The sequence below is a fragment of the Doryrhamphus excisus genome, linkage group LG15 (assembly GCF_037039965.1).
Source record: "Doryrhamphus excisus strain RoL-2023G ecotype Guam linkage group LG15, RoL_Dexc_Guam_v1.1, whole genome shotgun sequence".
Taxonomy (NCBI): domain Eukaryota; kingdom Metazoa; phylum Chordata; class Actinopteri; order Syngnathiformes; family Syngnathidae; genus Doryrhamphus; species Doryrhamphus excisus.
Window position 1 is genome coordinate 1,884,218 of NC_136371.1, and position 13,887 is coordinate 1,898,104.

A 13,887-nucleotide genomic window follows, 5' to 3' on the forward strand; every position below is an offset into this window, starting at 1 on the left:
CCATAACCTAAAGAAAATGGGCTTTCCCTGCTCTTTTGGTGTCCTGTGTTTATATTGGATAAATGTATGCAAAGATTGTAAAATGTTTAAACCAGTACACAAAATATTTTTACATTTTAAGGAAACAAATGCAAAAAATCATGTAATTTTTTTTTTTTTAGTGTTGCAGTCATTGTTTTAAATGGTTGTAAAATTGTCAGTTTTAAAGAGGTCATACTTATTGAAAAGAGACAGAGGATATTTGATACAGGTTTATTGGTAAAGGGATTCCAATAATGAATAATAATATGATCAGACCGATGGAGTAGGAAAAAAGAAATGTACGTTCTTTATTTGGAATTGTCATTTGTTCGTTTCTCCTGCAATGGTGTACATTTATTTGATGGTGGTTACATTGTGGGAACCATGTCTATCATAGCTCAGTAAAGGATAAAAATAATACTTTGTCATTTATTTAGACATGTCCTTTTTCGGGGGGTGTTTTATTTCTTCAGGTATAAGTCCCAGTGTACACTTGTGAGTTGATGCTGGTTTGATACAATCATTAAAGTTGTCTTGTTCCATTTACATTGTACATTTTAACAAACCTGTTCAATATTACGTATATGTTATCCCTCCACATTATCAACAATGCTTGCTTTTTTTGGCGGGGCAAATCCTACATTAGGATTTATTTTGTTGTTTGGAGCTTTCAAGCAAATCAGCCATATCCTCTAAATATGTGAGTAACCTGTGCTTCTACAGAAATATTTTTAATTCTGTAGAAAGAGTAAATGCACTGACTATTGACCAGAATGGTTTACGTACAGTACAACTGCAAATATAGAATTGACTGATAAATCTTATTGTTAGATCATAAACTAAAAAATATAAACTGCCATGCAACTCAGCAATGCAAATCACTTCATTTACGTTTTACCTGAGGTGTTTCTGAAAATTGTGGGTTTTGTAACTCAGTAGACTGGCATTTAATGAAATCTCAGTGGGATTTTGTTTTCCATTTAACAATGTTCTATGTGAATACTTGTTTTTAAATGAGATTTTTTTTCCAATTAAAGTTGCAGACTTTATGGAGAGACTGAAAATAATTTCGCCTCATTTTTTATGTTAATGTTAAATTGTATTTAATGTTAATGCTGCAGTTAGATAATCGGCGGGCCTTCTTGATTGTCAATATTTTCGACAAATGACAAAGTCGGGTATTGGACCAATCAGAGCTCAAAGGGGGTGGGCTCTCGTAGACTGGCGACTTGGAGGTGGCGACAGGAAAATCGGCGCATTGTACTCCGGCTGCTTGGTTGGGGCGGGCTAGCTAAAGGTAGGTACGGTACGTTGTTACTCGATGTGCTAATGGAGGTAGACTCGTCCTTTATCGCACAATCATTACATTTCTCTACAAAATCGACTGCGCTTCACCGGACAACAAAATGCCCGGCTTTGCTACAAGTTGTAGATAATACGCGATAGCTACGGTTAGCAACTCCCAAACAAAGATGGCGACTCCATCAAAGAGTGACGCAGGCATTAGAGGCGGGCTAAAGCTCGGCGTGGTGGTCCGTTGCGTCGGTTGGACGATACCAACACGTCAAAAAAAAATAAAACTTTCCGTTGTTAGTTAGATTATACTGAAACTGTTGACATTTCCTCTACGATGCCCTCTAGTCTTCAATACAATATCAGCATACAGAAAATGTGCTGTTTGATAAGCAACCTGCAACAACGTCACCCCAATGGAAACAATCAAGGCAGCGTTAAATTAATAAAACTTATTGTAAAGTATGTGTTTGTATGTCTTCTAGAGTTTAGGTGTGTCAAGGGTTTTTTTGCCAAAAATTTAAGCTGTCTGACCGTGAAATCAATACCTGTATATACCTGTTTTTGGGAGGGAATTATGTATAAATTAATTATGGCTATAAAACAAACAAGAAAACAACAATTAATGGCAAATGCATTCACATTTTATATCAGTGCAACTATCACTTCAGTGTGAATTATCAATGAATGAATGATCAGGTTGAATTAAATAAAGTATGTGATTAATATCTGATGTACATGACATGAAATTTGATACCTCATTCATTTCTGTACCCTAAGTATTAAAAAAGTTAAAGCAAATTCCAGAGCGGAAAATAGTGCCTTTGGTTCCCATTGCTTTAACATCGAATCAAGACAAAGCTGTGATCGACCCACAGACCTTAGTAAGTACAACCATATAACAAAATATATCATAACTTTGGTTGTGACATTTTTTTACAAGCCAAAGAGTAGCCATTAAAACATTTTTGATCACCAACACTATAGAGAAGAAATTCAAGTGTCATTTCATGTAGGCCTCACTCCAAACGCTACACTATTAATTGCATTTATACAATAATTCTTGGACAACATTAACATATTTAGCACCATCAGATTTGAACAAATTTTCATCTGCAGGTAAATATTAAAGTGAATTTATATACTACACCTTTTATGCTTTCCGAAAGCTACGATCCATGAGCTAGAAAGGCTTAAAGTTGGAGTTAACTTTTGATGTGACTTGATGTGGTCCAACACAAATAATAAATGTAAAGTATGGAAGTATAAATTCAGTATGAAGTGTGGCCATGACATCACAGGCAGACTGAATTGAGTGTGGCTTCCGATGTGTAAGTCATCTCGAGTCAAAAACGCTTTGGAGAGGACGCGTCGGCCCCAACCAACCATACTGTAACCCTTGTTAACGTCGCCTTTACATGACGTCATCCATCGTCATAACCAACAAAAGTACAGAAATAATACATTAGTGTGCTACATCATTTTGTTAACACATTGTCATTACACTGTTTACAGATTTGCAATGAACAGAATACGAATCCACGTTCTGCCAACCAGTCGGAACAGGCTAACACAGCAGGCGCCTCGTTCTCAGGAAGCTCAGACCTGCGCTTTCACACAGCGGCCGTGCACCCAGCCTCGCCTGGAAGGGCTGGATTTTTGCATCAAACACATCCTGGAGGATAAAAATGCCCCGTTCAAGCAGTGCAGTTATGTCTCCACCAAGAATGGCAAACGCTGCCCTAACGCTGCACCAAAGGTCGAGAGGAAAGATGGGTACGTGTTGGGGGGAAAGCTCTTACAGGTGCAAGTTATACAGTGAAGTATGTACAATTTGTGTAACGGTTGATGTTGCATGGCATCGCTTTAGCACCCATGCCTGCCGTAATTATAGTGTTCACCCAAGAGACATCCAAATTACACATATACAGTGCAAGCAGCTTTCTCACTTGTTCGTCCAATGTTTTTATGTTTTCTATTTTGTAGAGTGACATTCTGTGCCGAGCATGCTCGCAGGAATGCCATGGCGCTTCGTGCTCAGATGAGAAAGGTATCGTCTGGTCCGTCACCAGAGATGCTGCTGTCTCAGCTTAGCGGGTACAGCCGCGCAGAGACACGCAGCCTCGATGGAGGTCGCTCTGAAGCAAGTCGTACTCTAGGTAAATAAATGTATGTGTCTAATGTGGAATACTGTCGCTGTCAGACAGGCTTTTTCCACCTCAAAGAAAAAGGCCAAAACACCCGGATAAACAATTTAACACGGTAGGTGTGCAAGAACGGTACCTTTCTATTGAGTGACACCAACAGTTCACATAGATGGATAGTCCTTTATCTCTCGTCTTTTTTTGCATGGCTGGCGGGTGGACAATGCTAGTGTCACGTCTTGGTGAAAATTATGACATTGCATTCCAAAGGTCTCGTACTGTGGGTGATGTGGAATCGTAAATCAATTATATTTAGTAAAAACTGCACATGAGCAAAAAAAAAAAGCTCGCTAAAGGGAGTCTGTGCTGTGTGTTAGCTCGTATAACCTCTGTGCCTTTCTTGCCTCAGTTTATGTGCTTGCAAGCACTTCCGCTTGGCTCGATGGTGCGTGTAGTATCCCCTACTCTGGAGCACTCGGAGACAAATCAGAGATTGTTGATTAAAAAATATTGGTGCTGTGAAATGCAATCTCCAAAAACTCCTGTCCTGTGTAACGTGTAAACCAGACCTAATATGAACAAAATAACTACAAAAATGAAAATCTGGAAGAGACGCTGGGCTTCTGTGTGCATAAGGATAGATCTGACATGTCATTTTCAATTCTTTAATAACAGACATGAGGCTTAATTTGTATCAAAATAAGCTATTTATAACAAAAACAAAGGCATTCTATGGTAAAATGTTTGCTCAGCTGCAGCTGTGGTTATCCCCGTGTAGTCGGAATAGTACAGTCTTGATCACATGACATTTTTATATGATTAGACAGCGAGACCGATAGTCCAATCACACATTTAGTACTGTGCACAGTTTGTTTTTAACTTTGAAATAAATCTGCGATTGGCTAGCGATCAGTCCAGGGTGTACCCCGCCTCTCGGCCAAACTCAGCTGGGATAGACTCCAGCACGCCCCAGTTTATGTAACCTTGAATTCACACCAGACGCGTATCACGTACGTCCATGTAGCGTTTTACACAAGAGGAGGACAGAAGTTGGTGTGTTCCACACTGAGAAGGTAATATGGCGACGTATATGAGGAAATCCAGCAGAGACAAAAGTACAGGCAGCTTTCACTGGCACAGAGTTTGTCTGGCCGTGGATCTGACGCGATTGCAAAGGATAGGGGAAGACGTAGGTGGCGCCGTTGCTGTTGTTCGTCTATAAACAGTTTGCGCGCACACACACACATACACACATCTATAGTTTACACACACATGCAGACATCTGTAAATAGATGATTATTTTGTGTTATGTTCCAAATCTGTGAACAAATGTAGTTATTTTTTAATCTAAATCTTTATTCCCTGTGTTGTTTCATAGAAGTAAACAGCCTCTTAAGATGTTTGAGGTGTCCCTAAAGCAAAAAATATGGACGTCAGTCATCGTTTTGCTTGAAAAAACTAATTTTCTGTCGTTCTTCAAAATCATGTGTTTTCGCTGAAACCAACCTATGTTCTACTGCTGAGTTATAAAGACCCAAAAGGCAAGAAACAAACGTGCGATGACAGAAGAGTGTCTAAAATTTCTTTACCTAGTTTTAATGTTTCTGCTCTAAAACTTAATATACTGTGGGGCTTGAAAGTTCAGCAAAAAGTGCCCCAAAACTCTCTTCTCTGAAAATATCTGGCCGTCAATTAGTTAATAGACGCGATTTAAAAGCATATGACATGCTGCTACGCCTGCACGATGTTACACGTCTGGTGTGGATTCGGGTTAAGATACAGTATCCTACCAGAAAATTCATTCATCGCCTTCCTCCTCCTTGGAACTGAAAGCACTCATGTCATCTTGACGAGCATCACAATTCCTTCGTCACACACTTTGTCTCTGTATGTCTAGCTTTCCCTTTCTTTCCCCCATCACATCACTGCATGATTCAAAGGATGAGAAAAAAGTAGACGCGGATACACCTGAAATTAGGGCAAAACCCAAAGCAAAAAGCAAAAATCTATGCATAGTTTATTGTCTCACAAGCTAATAGCTAATTTGTTGAGGTTCATTTTACGAGCACTTTGGTTTGTGAAATCAAAGTAAACATGATTGGCTTTTGTCTTGTGGAGGAGGTGTTGGCTAAAAACACCTTAGGAGGTTTTCATCAGAGGTTTAACTACACTCATCATGTAGCTGCAATCTCATTGTCAAAGTGGTCATAAAGTGAGAATGACGGTTTCATCAGACTGCAACAATAGGTCAAATGTTTATGTTTCATGTGTGTGCAGTCTTGAAATAAATGAATGAAAGTTCTGTGGGTTAATTTTATTTATTTTTTAAAATTCAGATGACGACAGTCTGAGTGAAGAGGAGCAGGGTCCCCTTGTACTGGACCAGACGTGGAGAGGAGACCCTGAAAGTGAGGCAGACAGCATTGACAGTGACCACGAGGATCCTCTAAAGTGAGAATCTTTACGCCAACTGGCTTTCAGTGTTTCTCAGTGGACTGTAATACATATATATATATATATATATATATACACACACACACAAATGACGCCAATCATGGGAATTTAAGGTATTTAAGGTGGTAAATTGCAAGTTGCATCTTCTCTGCAAAGTACCACCATGGTAGCCTCAAAACAACCGTCAAATGACCTGAAAGCAAATATTGTTCAACATCATGGTTTAGGACAGGGGTGTCAAACTCAAAGCCTACTTTAGGTTGTGGGCTGAACTGAACATTACCCCCTCACCAACTTGGACATTTTTTTGTGTGGAGTTTGCATGTTCTTGCCATGTGTGCGTGGGTTTTCTCCGGGTTTTCTCCGTGTAAAATCTGTGTACTCCAGTTTCCAAAAACATGCTAGGTTAATTGGCGACTCCAAATTGTCCATAGGTATGAATGCGAGTGTGAATGGTTGTTTGTCTATATGTGCCCTGTGATTGGCTGGCGACCAGTCCAGGGTTCAGGCCTCTCGCCTGACATTAGCCGGAATAGGCTCCAGCATACCCCTGCAACCCCTAGTGCGGATAAGCGGTTTAGAAAATGGATGGATGGACAAAAACGTCACAGTCTGTGAGATGTCCAACCTGGAAGTGTTTGCATCTGTGGAATGGGCAACATGTTTTTAATCATTGTATGTTTTTATGGATGAAGCAATTTTACATTTTTCTATAAAGCACTATGAAAATTGCCTTGTGTACAAATAGTGCTCTATAAATAAGCAGGCCTTGCCTTGCCATTTCCCCGCATGTAGTTAAAGTGATCACTTTTGACTGTTTTCTGCCTTTTTAAGGCGTCATTTTGTCCAGACAGGGTCTAGTAGGTCACTGAACACACAGCCATCCCAATGAGAGCGGACATCGTAAGTGTTGTCGCTGCATCTATGTTGCTGTTGCTGACGCAATGAGCACAAGTATGTGTATCGATGCGCCCTTGGAAAGTAGTTTTGGTACTGTTGTAAATCATCCAAAATACGGCAAGATACTGCAACTTTTACATGTTATGATCAGTGTACGTGTTAATGCATGATCACAGCATGTATACATCAAACCATTCAACGTTTTTAGAGGGCTTCATAGTTGAAATTGGTGTGTCCCAATGACATGCATTGTTGGCTGGCTCAAATTAACTGCTTTTCTTGTGTTATAATGCACAGAAAAGCAAAAGTGTTCATGTTGCATATCAGGATTTCCCAAAAAGTAAAGGAAGTAATAACAATTCCGCTTCCTGCAGACATGCCGGAGTGTACACCGCAGAGGAGGTGGCGCTCTTCACTCGAGAGAAACTCATTAAGCTCCAGTCCCTCTACATCGACCAGTTCAAACGTCTGCAACATCTGCTGAAGGAGAAGAAGCGCAGATATCTACAGAACCGCAAAGTCGAGCATGAAACTATTGGTAAACTTTTTTTAAAAAAAAGCTATTGACAGTGTCACATGTGTCCCAGTGCCAAACACTGTTTGCCTGTTGTGCTGCAACCAGGAGGCAGTCTTCTGACCGGGCCCGAAGGCCTGTCACTGAAGGAGAGGGACAACCTGAAAAAGCTCAAAGCTCTACGTCGATACCGCCGTCGCTATGGAGTGGAAGCTCTGCTGCATCGGCAGCTGAGAGAACGCAGACAGGCTGTTACAGAAGGAGCGCCTCATGTAAGACCTGCACGCACAAAAAAAAAAGCACACAGAACTGTATGTTGTTCCTTCTGCTCATTATAGTAGCTTTATTAAGTAGCTTTTATTTTATCTTGGGCTGCTCCTGGCGCCTTGATCTAACACTTGTTTTATGTTTGATAGCCGCATGCAAGAACGGCGCAGGAGAAATGTATTTCCTTTGTGGATGGAACTCGGTGCACCAATTCCTGCCTTCCCATGACCCACCACTGTGTCTCGCGTATCCTAAGCAGAAGAAAACTATACACGTTGTGGTTTAAATGTGTTTTTTCCTGATTCTCTGGTTTTCTTTGGCCCCAATCAAGACCAGTTGTTTGCAGTAGCTGCTGGTTTTAAAGGGCGCCGACATGAACCCCTTCCTGTGGTCCGTTGATTTCCCTCCACTCGCAAAAAGGGATAATCGATTCAGTTGGAAGGGACAAATCGTCCGCATTTCGGGTTTCTGCAGTCACGTGACAGCATTTCACTTGAGATGTTTCTGGTTTTCCATACTCGTATTTATTGGCTCGCAGTCATGTCAGACATTCGAACTTCATAATGGAATATTTTATGTGGAGTTGTATAACTCACAGTGGAAACTTGGTGGGTTTGAATTCTTTTTTTTCTGTGATTTTTACCACATTGCCTTGTGTCTCCCTAGGGTGTCAATACAATAATCGCCCCACTGTTATGTTCTTTTGAGGGGGGGGCTCATCATGCCACGCCGGTCTACATTGCAGACTCTTCCTATGTTATATTTGCTCTGCTCAATTGTCATCTATAACTGAACCACTGGTTGAACACCCTACCGTCCTTGACAGTCACGCATCCAGACATCTTCCAGGACAGCACCCAGGTGCTTTTCAAAACCTGTCCAGGCATGAAGGACGTCCCATGTGACCGCACGGTACACATGGGCCAGTCTGATGAACCCCGCTGCCCTCTTCACCTCACCCTGCCTCCTCCCATGTACCAGCCAGAGCAGCAGCCGCCCCCGCAGGAGCAGCTGACCCCGACAAGCAGAGACATGTACCTGAGTGCCGCTGAGCTCCAGCCCACCGAGAACCTGCCTCTGGAGTTCAGTGATGTGCGTGGAATCGGGTCCCATCTCCGGCACAGCTCGTTAAAGGTTCCGTTTTAACAGGCGATCACATCTGCTCCCCAGGACCTGGACGTCGAAGGAGATGGTATGCAGGGTCCTCCATCGCCCCTCCAGTTTGACACAGCCCTGGCTTTGGAGGACCAAACTATTCGAGCTATAGCTGAGGATCCGATGGACATCCTGACGGCAGATGAGCCCGATCAGGTGGACCTGGACACTTCAGGGCAGGAGCTTTCAGAAAGAGACGTCAGCGACATTGTGGACAACCAGGTTCACTTCAGTCACTTTAGATGAACTTACTCTACTCTACTCGTTTTTGTAATGACTTTGTTGTTTTCTCCCCAGGTGGCGTCACAGGTGGTAGGAGGGGAAGACGAAGCCGCTGCAGTGGACGCACCAAGATGAATAAAGTCATCGAATAAACACGGAATTTCAATCTGCTTACCGTTGAGCTCTTGGATGAACTTGTCATGTTTGTTCTACAAAGTGAGAGCTGGCTTGTTCGAAGCTGTAAAACCTGGGTCTGTGTCCATACGGTTTGGCCTGTCTAGTTGCATTAAAATGCGGTCCACTGTTGTACAAGATACACGTAGTCTGGTCGGTTTCATCTCTTCTTGCTGTAAGAGACAATCTGGCACAATCGGCTCAGTCCAAGTGAACTAAAAATGGTCGCTTCATTGTTGGTCTCAAATTATTGTGATGTCATGAATCCAAGAGTTGGAACTAGATGTCGTTGGTCACAGTGAGGAGTGCAATAAAACTATGTTCAGGGTTAAAAAAAACCAAAAAACTGAAGACATGGCCAAGTATGTGCTCAAGTTGTGTTTGGCAGCAAAAGGACAGCCCCTGAAAAAAAAAAAAGTGGGCGGGTAAAAGTATCAATGACATCACTTTTCCTCAACCTAAACACAGAGGGAGCTCAGGCTGCAGCAGCAGGAGCAGAAAGAGGAGGAGGAGGAGGAGAAGGAGGAGGATACCGCGGAGAAATGAGCCCAGCATATTCATGATTTCACCAAAACCGGCGTCTTGTCGCAAAGATGGTGCCCCTACGTCGCGCATCTCCAAGACAATGAGGTAAGTCTGGTCGCCGCTATCAAGACATTTCCTTCGACTTCACCGTCGGACAAAATGTGTCTTTTTCTCGCCGCCGAGCCAGGACGAATAAAAGGGTGTATTGGCGGCGTGGAGGCTTCGCCAGTCCCACCTTAGCAGGCGTAGGGCGGAACGACCGCCACCGGTCGGTCGACTGGGTTGGTTGTTGGTTGTGAGGGCCTAGAAACTATGGAGCACGGCGCACATTGGTGGGCTTAAAACTCCACTTTTTGGACGGATAACTGCGTCAGGTGATGGCAGCTGGCACACGTCAGCTGATTGATTGTTCATGGGGAGCAGAAAGGCCCGTAGAGGAGGAGGAGGAGGAGGAAAGTGTAGTCGCTAGTGTCTCAGCATCAAACATCACCGCATGTGTCACGTTGGAAAGTTTATTCTATTGTCATTTTAAATTCTGCTGAATCATGAATTAATAGCAACTAATCACAGTTTAGCTTAGCAGTACACCCAGCATTCATTGTATAATGTTGCAGTTCATAACCTATGTCCCATACGTACTGGTTTAAATGGTAGAAAAGCTCCAATGTATTACAATGGACTGACTTTATTTGCAGTCATCACACAGGAAGTGCAACGGAAGCAGAAAAATAAGAGGAAGTCTGCAGTTGTGGTGTGTCATTGAAAGAAAAGCTTAAAGTTTTGCCTGAAAATAACTAAAACTGTCTTCGTGGTATAATCCAGAACAGATTAGAATTGTTTATGTGTCGGGCGGCACGGTGGTCTAGTGGTTAGCGTGCAGACCTCACAGCTAGGAGACCAGGGTTCAATTCCACCCTGTGTGGAGTTTGCATGTTCTCCCCGTGGGTTTTCTCCGGGTACTCCCACATTCCAAAAACATGCTAGGCTAATTGGTGACTCCAAATTGTCCATAGGTATGAATGTTAGTGTGAATGGTTGTTTGTCTATATGTGCCCTGTGATTGGCTGGCCACCAGTCCAGGGTGTACCCCAGCCGAAGTCTTTTTGCCCGAAGACAGCTGGGATAGGCTCCAGCACCCCCGCGACCCTCGTGAGGATAAGCCGTAGAAAATGAATGAATGAATGAGTTCTCCTCCTATTTTGTGTGGAAGTGGTAACTTTTTGGTTTCTTATTTTGTCTTTCCCCACCCTCGGCCGTCTCTGTGTGGAGTTTGCATGTTCTCCCTGTGCATGTGTGGGTTTTCTCCCGGTACTCCGGTTTCCTCCCACATTCCAAAAACATGCTAGGTTAATTGGCGACTCCAAATTGTCCATAGGTATGAATGTGAGTGTGAATGGTTGTTGTCTATATGTCCCCTGTGATTGGCTGGCGACCAGTCCACGGTGTACCCCGCCTCTCGCCCAAAGACAGCTGGGATAGGCTCCAGCACCCCCGCGGCCCTCGTTAGGAAAAAGCGGTAGAAAATGAATGAATGAATGAATGAATGAATGAATGTTTACGTGCCTACAGGCTGATTAGGCATAAAGTTGGAATATGTTGAGATGGTGTTTTGTCCATCTGTGAAAGTGTCATCTCATTGGAGCGTTATTACATCCACACAAGACTTCATTTGCTGCAAATTTGATGACCCCATCGCATTTTCCGAATGTCATTTGTCTCACAAAGGGAGTGTTTCTTGTTTTGTTTATGTTTACATCGCGTAAACTTGAACTCTGGAATACCTCAAATCAACATCTCCGTTGAATTACCCACGCGGGCCTTTGTTCAACTTAATGATCTGTGCCTGTGGATGATGCGCCAAAATGTACTCATCATCTTCTGAACAAAGACCAAGTCTGAGGTCAGAGGAATTAAGGCTGGGGAATTTGAACGCTTGCAGACTCGGAGAGAAAGAAGGGCTGTAAAATATTTAAGTTTCACTCAACATGGCTGAAGTGAGTCTCGATGAATCTTTCAGTGTTTGGAGACTGCATTTTCTTTCATTTTTGACTTGAAAAGGCACAGAGCTGCGTGCTGCTGCTCTTTTTAATACAATTTTACCGTACTCTATGTTGGCTTAAGTATATGGACACTGACAATGATGAAAGAAAACAAGAGTTGGTGTCCAAATTGCAGCATCCACGGTTCTCCATTTGGGAGAACCAAACTCACTTCCTTTATAGTTGGAAGCATACAATTGTCCAACATTTGTGTTCATCAAGTGCAGGGGTGTCCAAAGTGTAGCTTGGGGGCCATTAATGTACCCTGAGACTTGTTTCTTATTGGCCTGCTGCATGTTGTAGAAATAAAATTAAACAAATTATTTTTTTCAGATTAAAATGAACAAAGCATTATTAGAGCCCTGTAGACATGACAAAACACGACTATAGTCACATTTATACTCTTTTTATTTACAACATATAGCGCAACTGAGAGCTAGCGACCTAAACAGTAGCCTTCAAGTTATTTCCTTTAAAATTAAATAGCCAAAAAGTTACCACTTCCACACGGATAGGGAGGATAACTATTAACAGTTATTTAACCTTTAACATGAACATTAATCAAACGTAATAATTTTTTCTGGGTACATGATTCCATACAGCATCCATATCAAACTTACACGGGCCGTGTGTTTGAGACCCCTGGTTTACATTGAACATGTTTGATTGTCCTTACGGGCCAATCCACTTGGACATCCCAGCAGTGCAGCATGACATCATGTGACTATAAGTGACTATATTGGAGTATAATAGGCAGTAAGAAGTTTGGGGCTGCGTGTGTTCGCCTTTAATTGTTACCAGATGTGCTACACGCCTTTGTGTCCCACATCATGTTACCGGCGGGTTCTCCAGACGCCACATATAGGGCGCTAGGCTTTCCACGATGGAGGGAAAACACGGCGTGGAGTGGCTGGCCTTTTTTTTTTTTTCTCTCTGCATGTTTACTAGATGTCACAATGGGCGTCCATGTTGAATACACTCATTGTGACCCGGTATCATTGTCTGCTGCACAGCCACTTGCTTCACGCATTGACGCAAGATGGCTGAGTTATCTTAGGTCAAAGGTCAACGTGACCAATCCGAGTTATGAAGTCATGTTCAAACTTGGAGGCAGTGTTATTGTATAATAGCACGAGAGCTTTATTGATTTGAAATGCTAGCAAGCTAAAGGGCTGTCATGCGTTTCCTGGCTTAATCAGTCCCTTCGTTAGGATCAGTGTAGTCCTCATCAGTCCTCAAGGAGAGGACACTAAATCAATGAGACAGTCGCCATATTGTCTTAGTTGAGTGATGGCTCCTGTTTAAAGTGTACAAAGCAAGCTTTTTGGTGATTTCATCATCCTGAGATCACTTTTATATATTTGTTTGTATGCGCTCATAGTTTGGTGCCACGGGACAACACAGAGAGGGGGGACGGGGGGTCCAGACAGGTCAGAACCCATCGTAGTCTACTATCTCTCCTGTGCCTTGAAGATAGGCTCCTTATCAGGCCTTTATCAGTTTGATCTCTGAGGCATGCGGGTTCCGGTGTTACCATGGTGATACACCAAAGCAGCTTGCATCGCCTTGCATTACCATCTCAAAATATTCCCGTGTTACCCCCACGGAGGTGGCGCGCTATGAAAGAGGAGTTCCCAGCGGGAGGTGAGACGAGGTGCAAGACATCATCACGATGCGTGAAAGTGTGTTACTGTTTTTTTTTTTTTTTGTACATTCTTCCACACAGCTGTTTTCCACTCAGCTGCCCACTTCCTCTTTGCCCCCTCATTAAGTTAATCATATGATTGTCCACAACGAATCAAGATTACTCCCGCATTATTTATTTTTTGTCAAAAACACATTCAGTGCCGTGTTGTTTTGACACTGACAAACAGGCTGCTGTTTATACTAGTTTTGCCAACGGGGTTTAATTAGTTGTTCCGCCATTAAGTACTCGTTTTCTTGGCACCAAAACGAAGGTGAGAAACATTACTGAGTTGAAGAAATAAAACACTAAAGTGATTTCCGTGTGGATTTCCTGCCTTTACGTCGGTATGGTGTAAAAAATAAAAAATAAAAAGTATATAACAAGCAGAGAAAATCAACCAAAAATGTGCCACAACCTAATGAAAACTTTCCTTTCTTGTGGTGACGTCACTTCCTTCACCCTTTCTAATTTTTTTTGCACAGCAAAAATGGC

The 13,887-nt window shown here is 42.6% G+C and overlaps 2 protein-coding genes across 2 annotated transcripts in view; both read left to right on the forward strand.

Annotated features, from left to right (window-relative positions):
- Positions 1–1,205: 1,205 nt before the first annotated feature.
- kansl2 (KAT8 regulatory NSL complex subunit 2) lies at positions 1,206–9,282 on the forward strand. Its single transcript, XM_058050660.2, has 10 exons — positions 1,206–1,318; positions 2,830–3,090; positions 3,301–3,473; positions 5,795–5,909; positions 7,187–7,350; positions 7,435–7,598; positions 7,743–7,839; positions 8,432–8,685; positions 8,764–8,970; positions 9,046–9,282. The coding sequence occupies exons 2-10, from the start codon at positions 2,837–2,839 to the stop codon at positions 9,103–9,105; spliced, it is 1,488 nt and encodes a 495-aa protein (XP_057906643.2). The 5' UTR covers positions 1,206–1,318; positions 2,830–2,836; the 3' UTR covers positions 9,106–9,282.
- Positions 9,283–9,520: 238 nt separating this feature from the next.
- Positions 9,521–13,887, forward strand: part of nckap5l (NCK-associated protein 5-like) — a 30,128-nt gene continuing 25,761 nt past the window's right edge. Inside the window, exon 1 of the mRNA XM_078796771.1 lies at positions 9,521–9,774. The gene's annotated coding sequence lies outside the window, so the exon portion shown is untranslated. The remainder of the gene's footprint in view (positions 9,775–13,887) is intronic.

Bases quoted from the DNA above. Each gene is read 5' to 3' on its own strand.
- kansl2 (XM_058050660.2), top strand. From the start codon at position 2,837: ATGAACAGAATACGAATCCACGTTCTGCCAACCAGTCGGAACAGGCTA. The intron at 7,351-7,434 runs GTAAACTTTTTT...TGCTGCAACCAG, and splicing joins AGTCGAGCATGAAACTATTG to GAGGCAGTCTTCTGACCGGG. The intron at 7,599-7,742 runs GTAAGACCTGCA...TATGTTTGATAG, and splicing joins TTACAGAAGGAGCGCCTCAT to CCGCATGCAAGAACGGCGCA.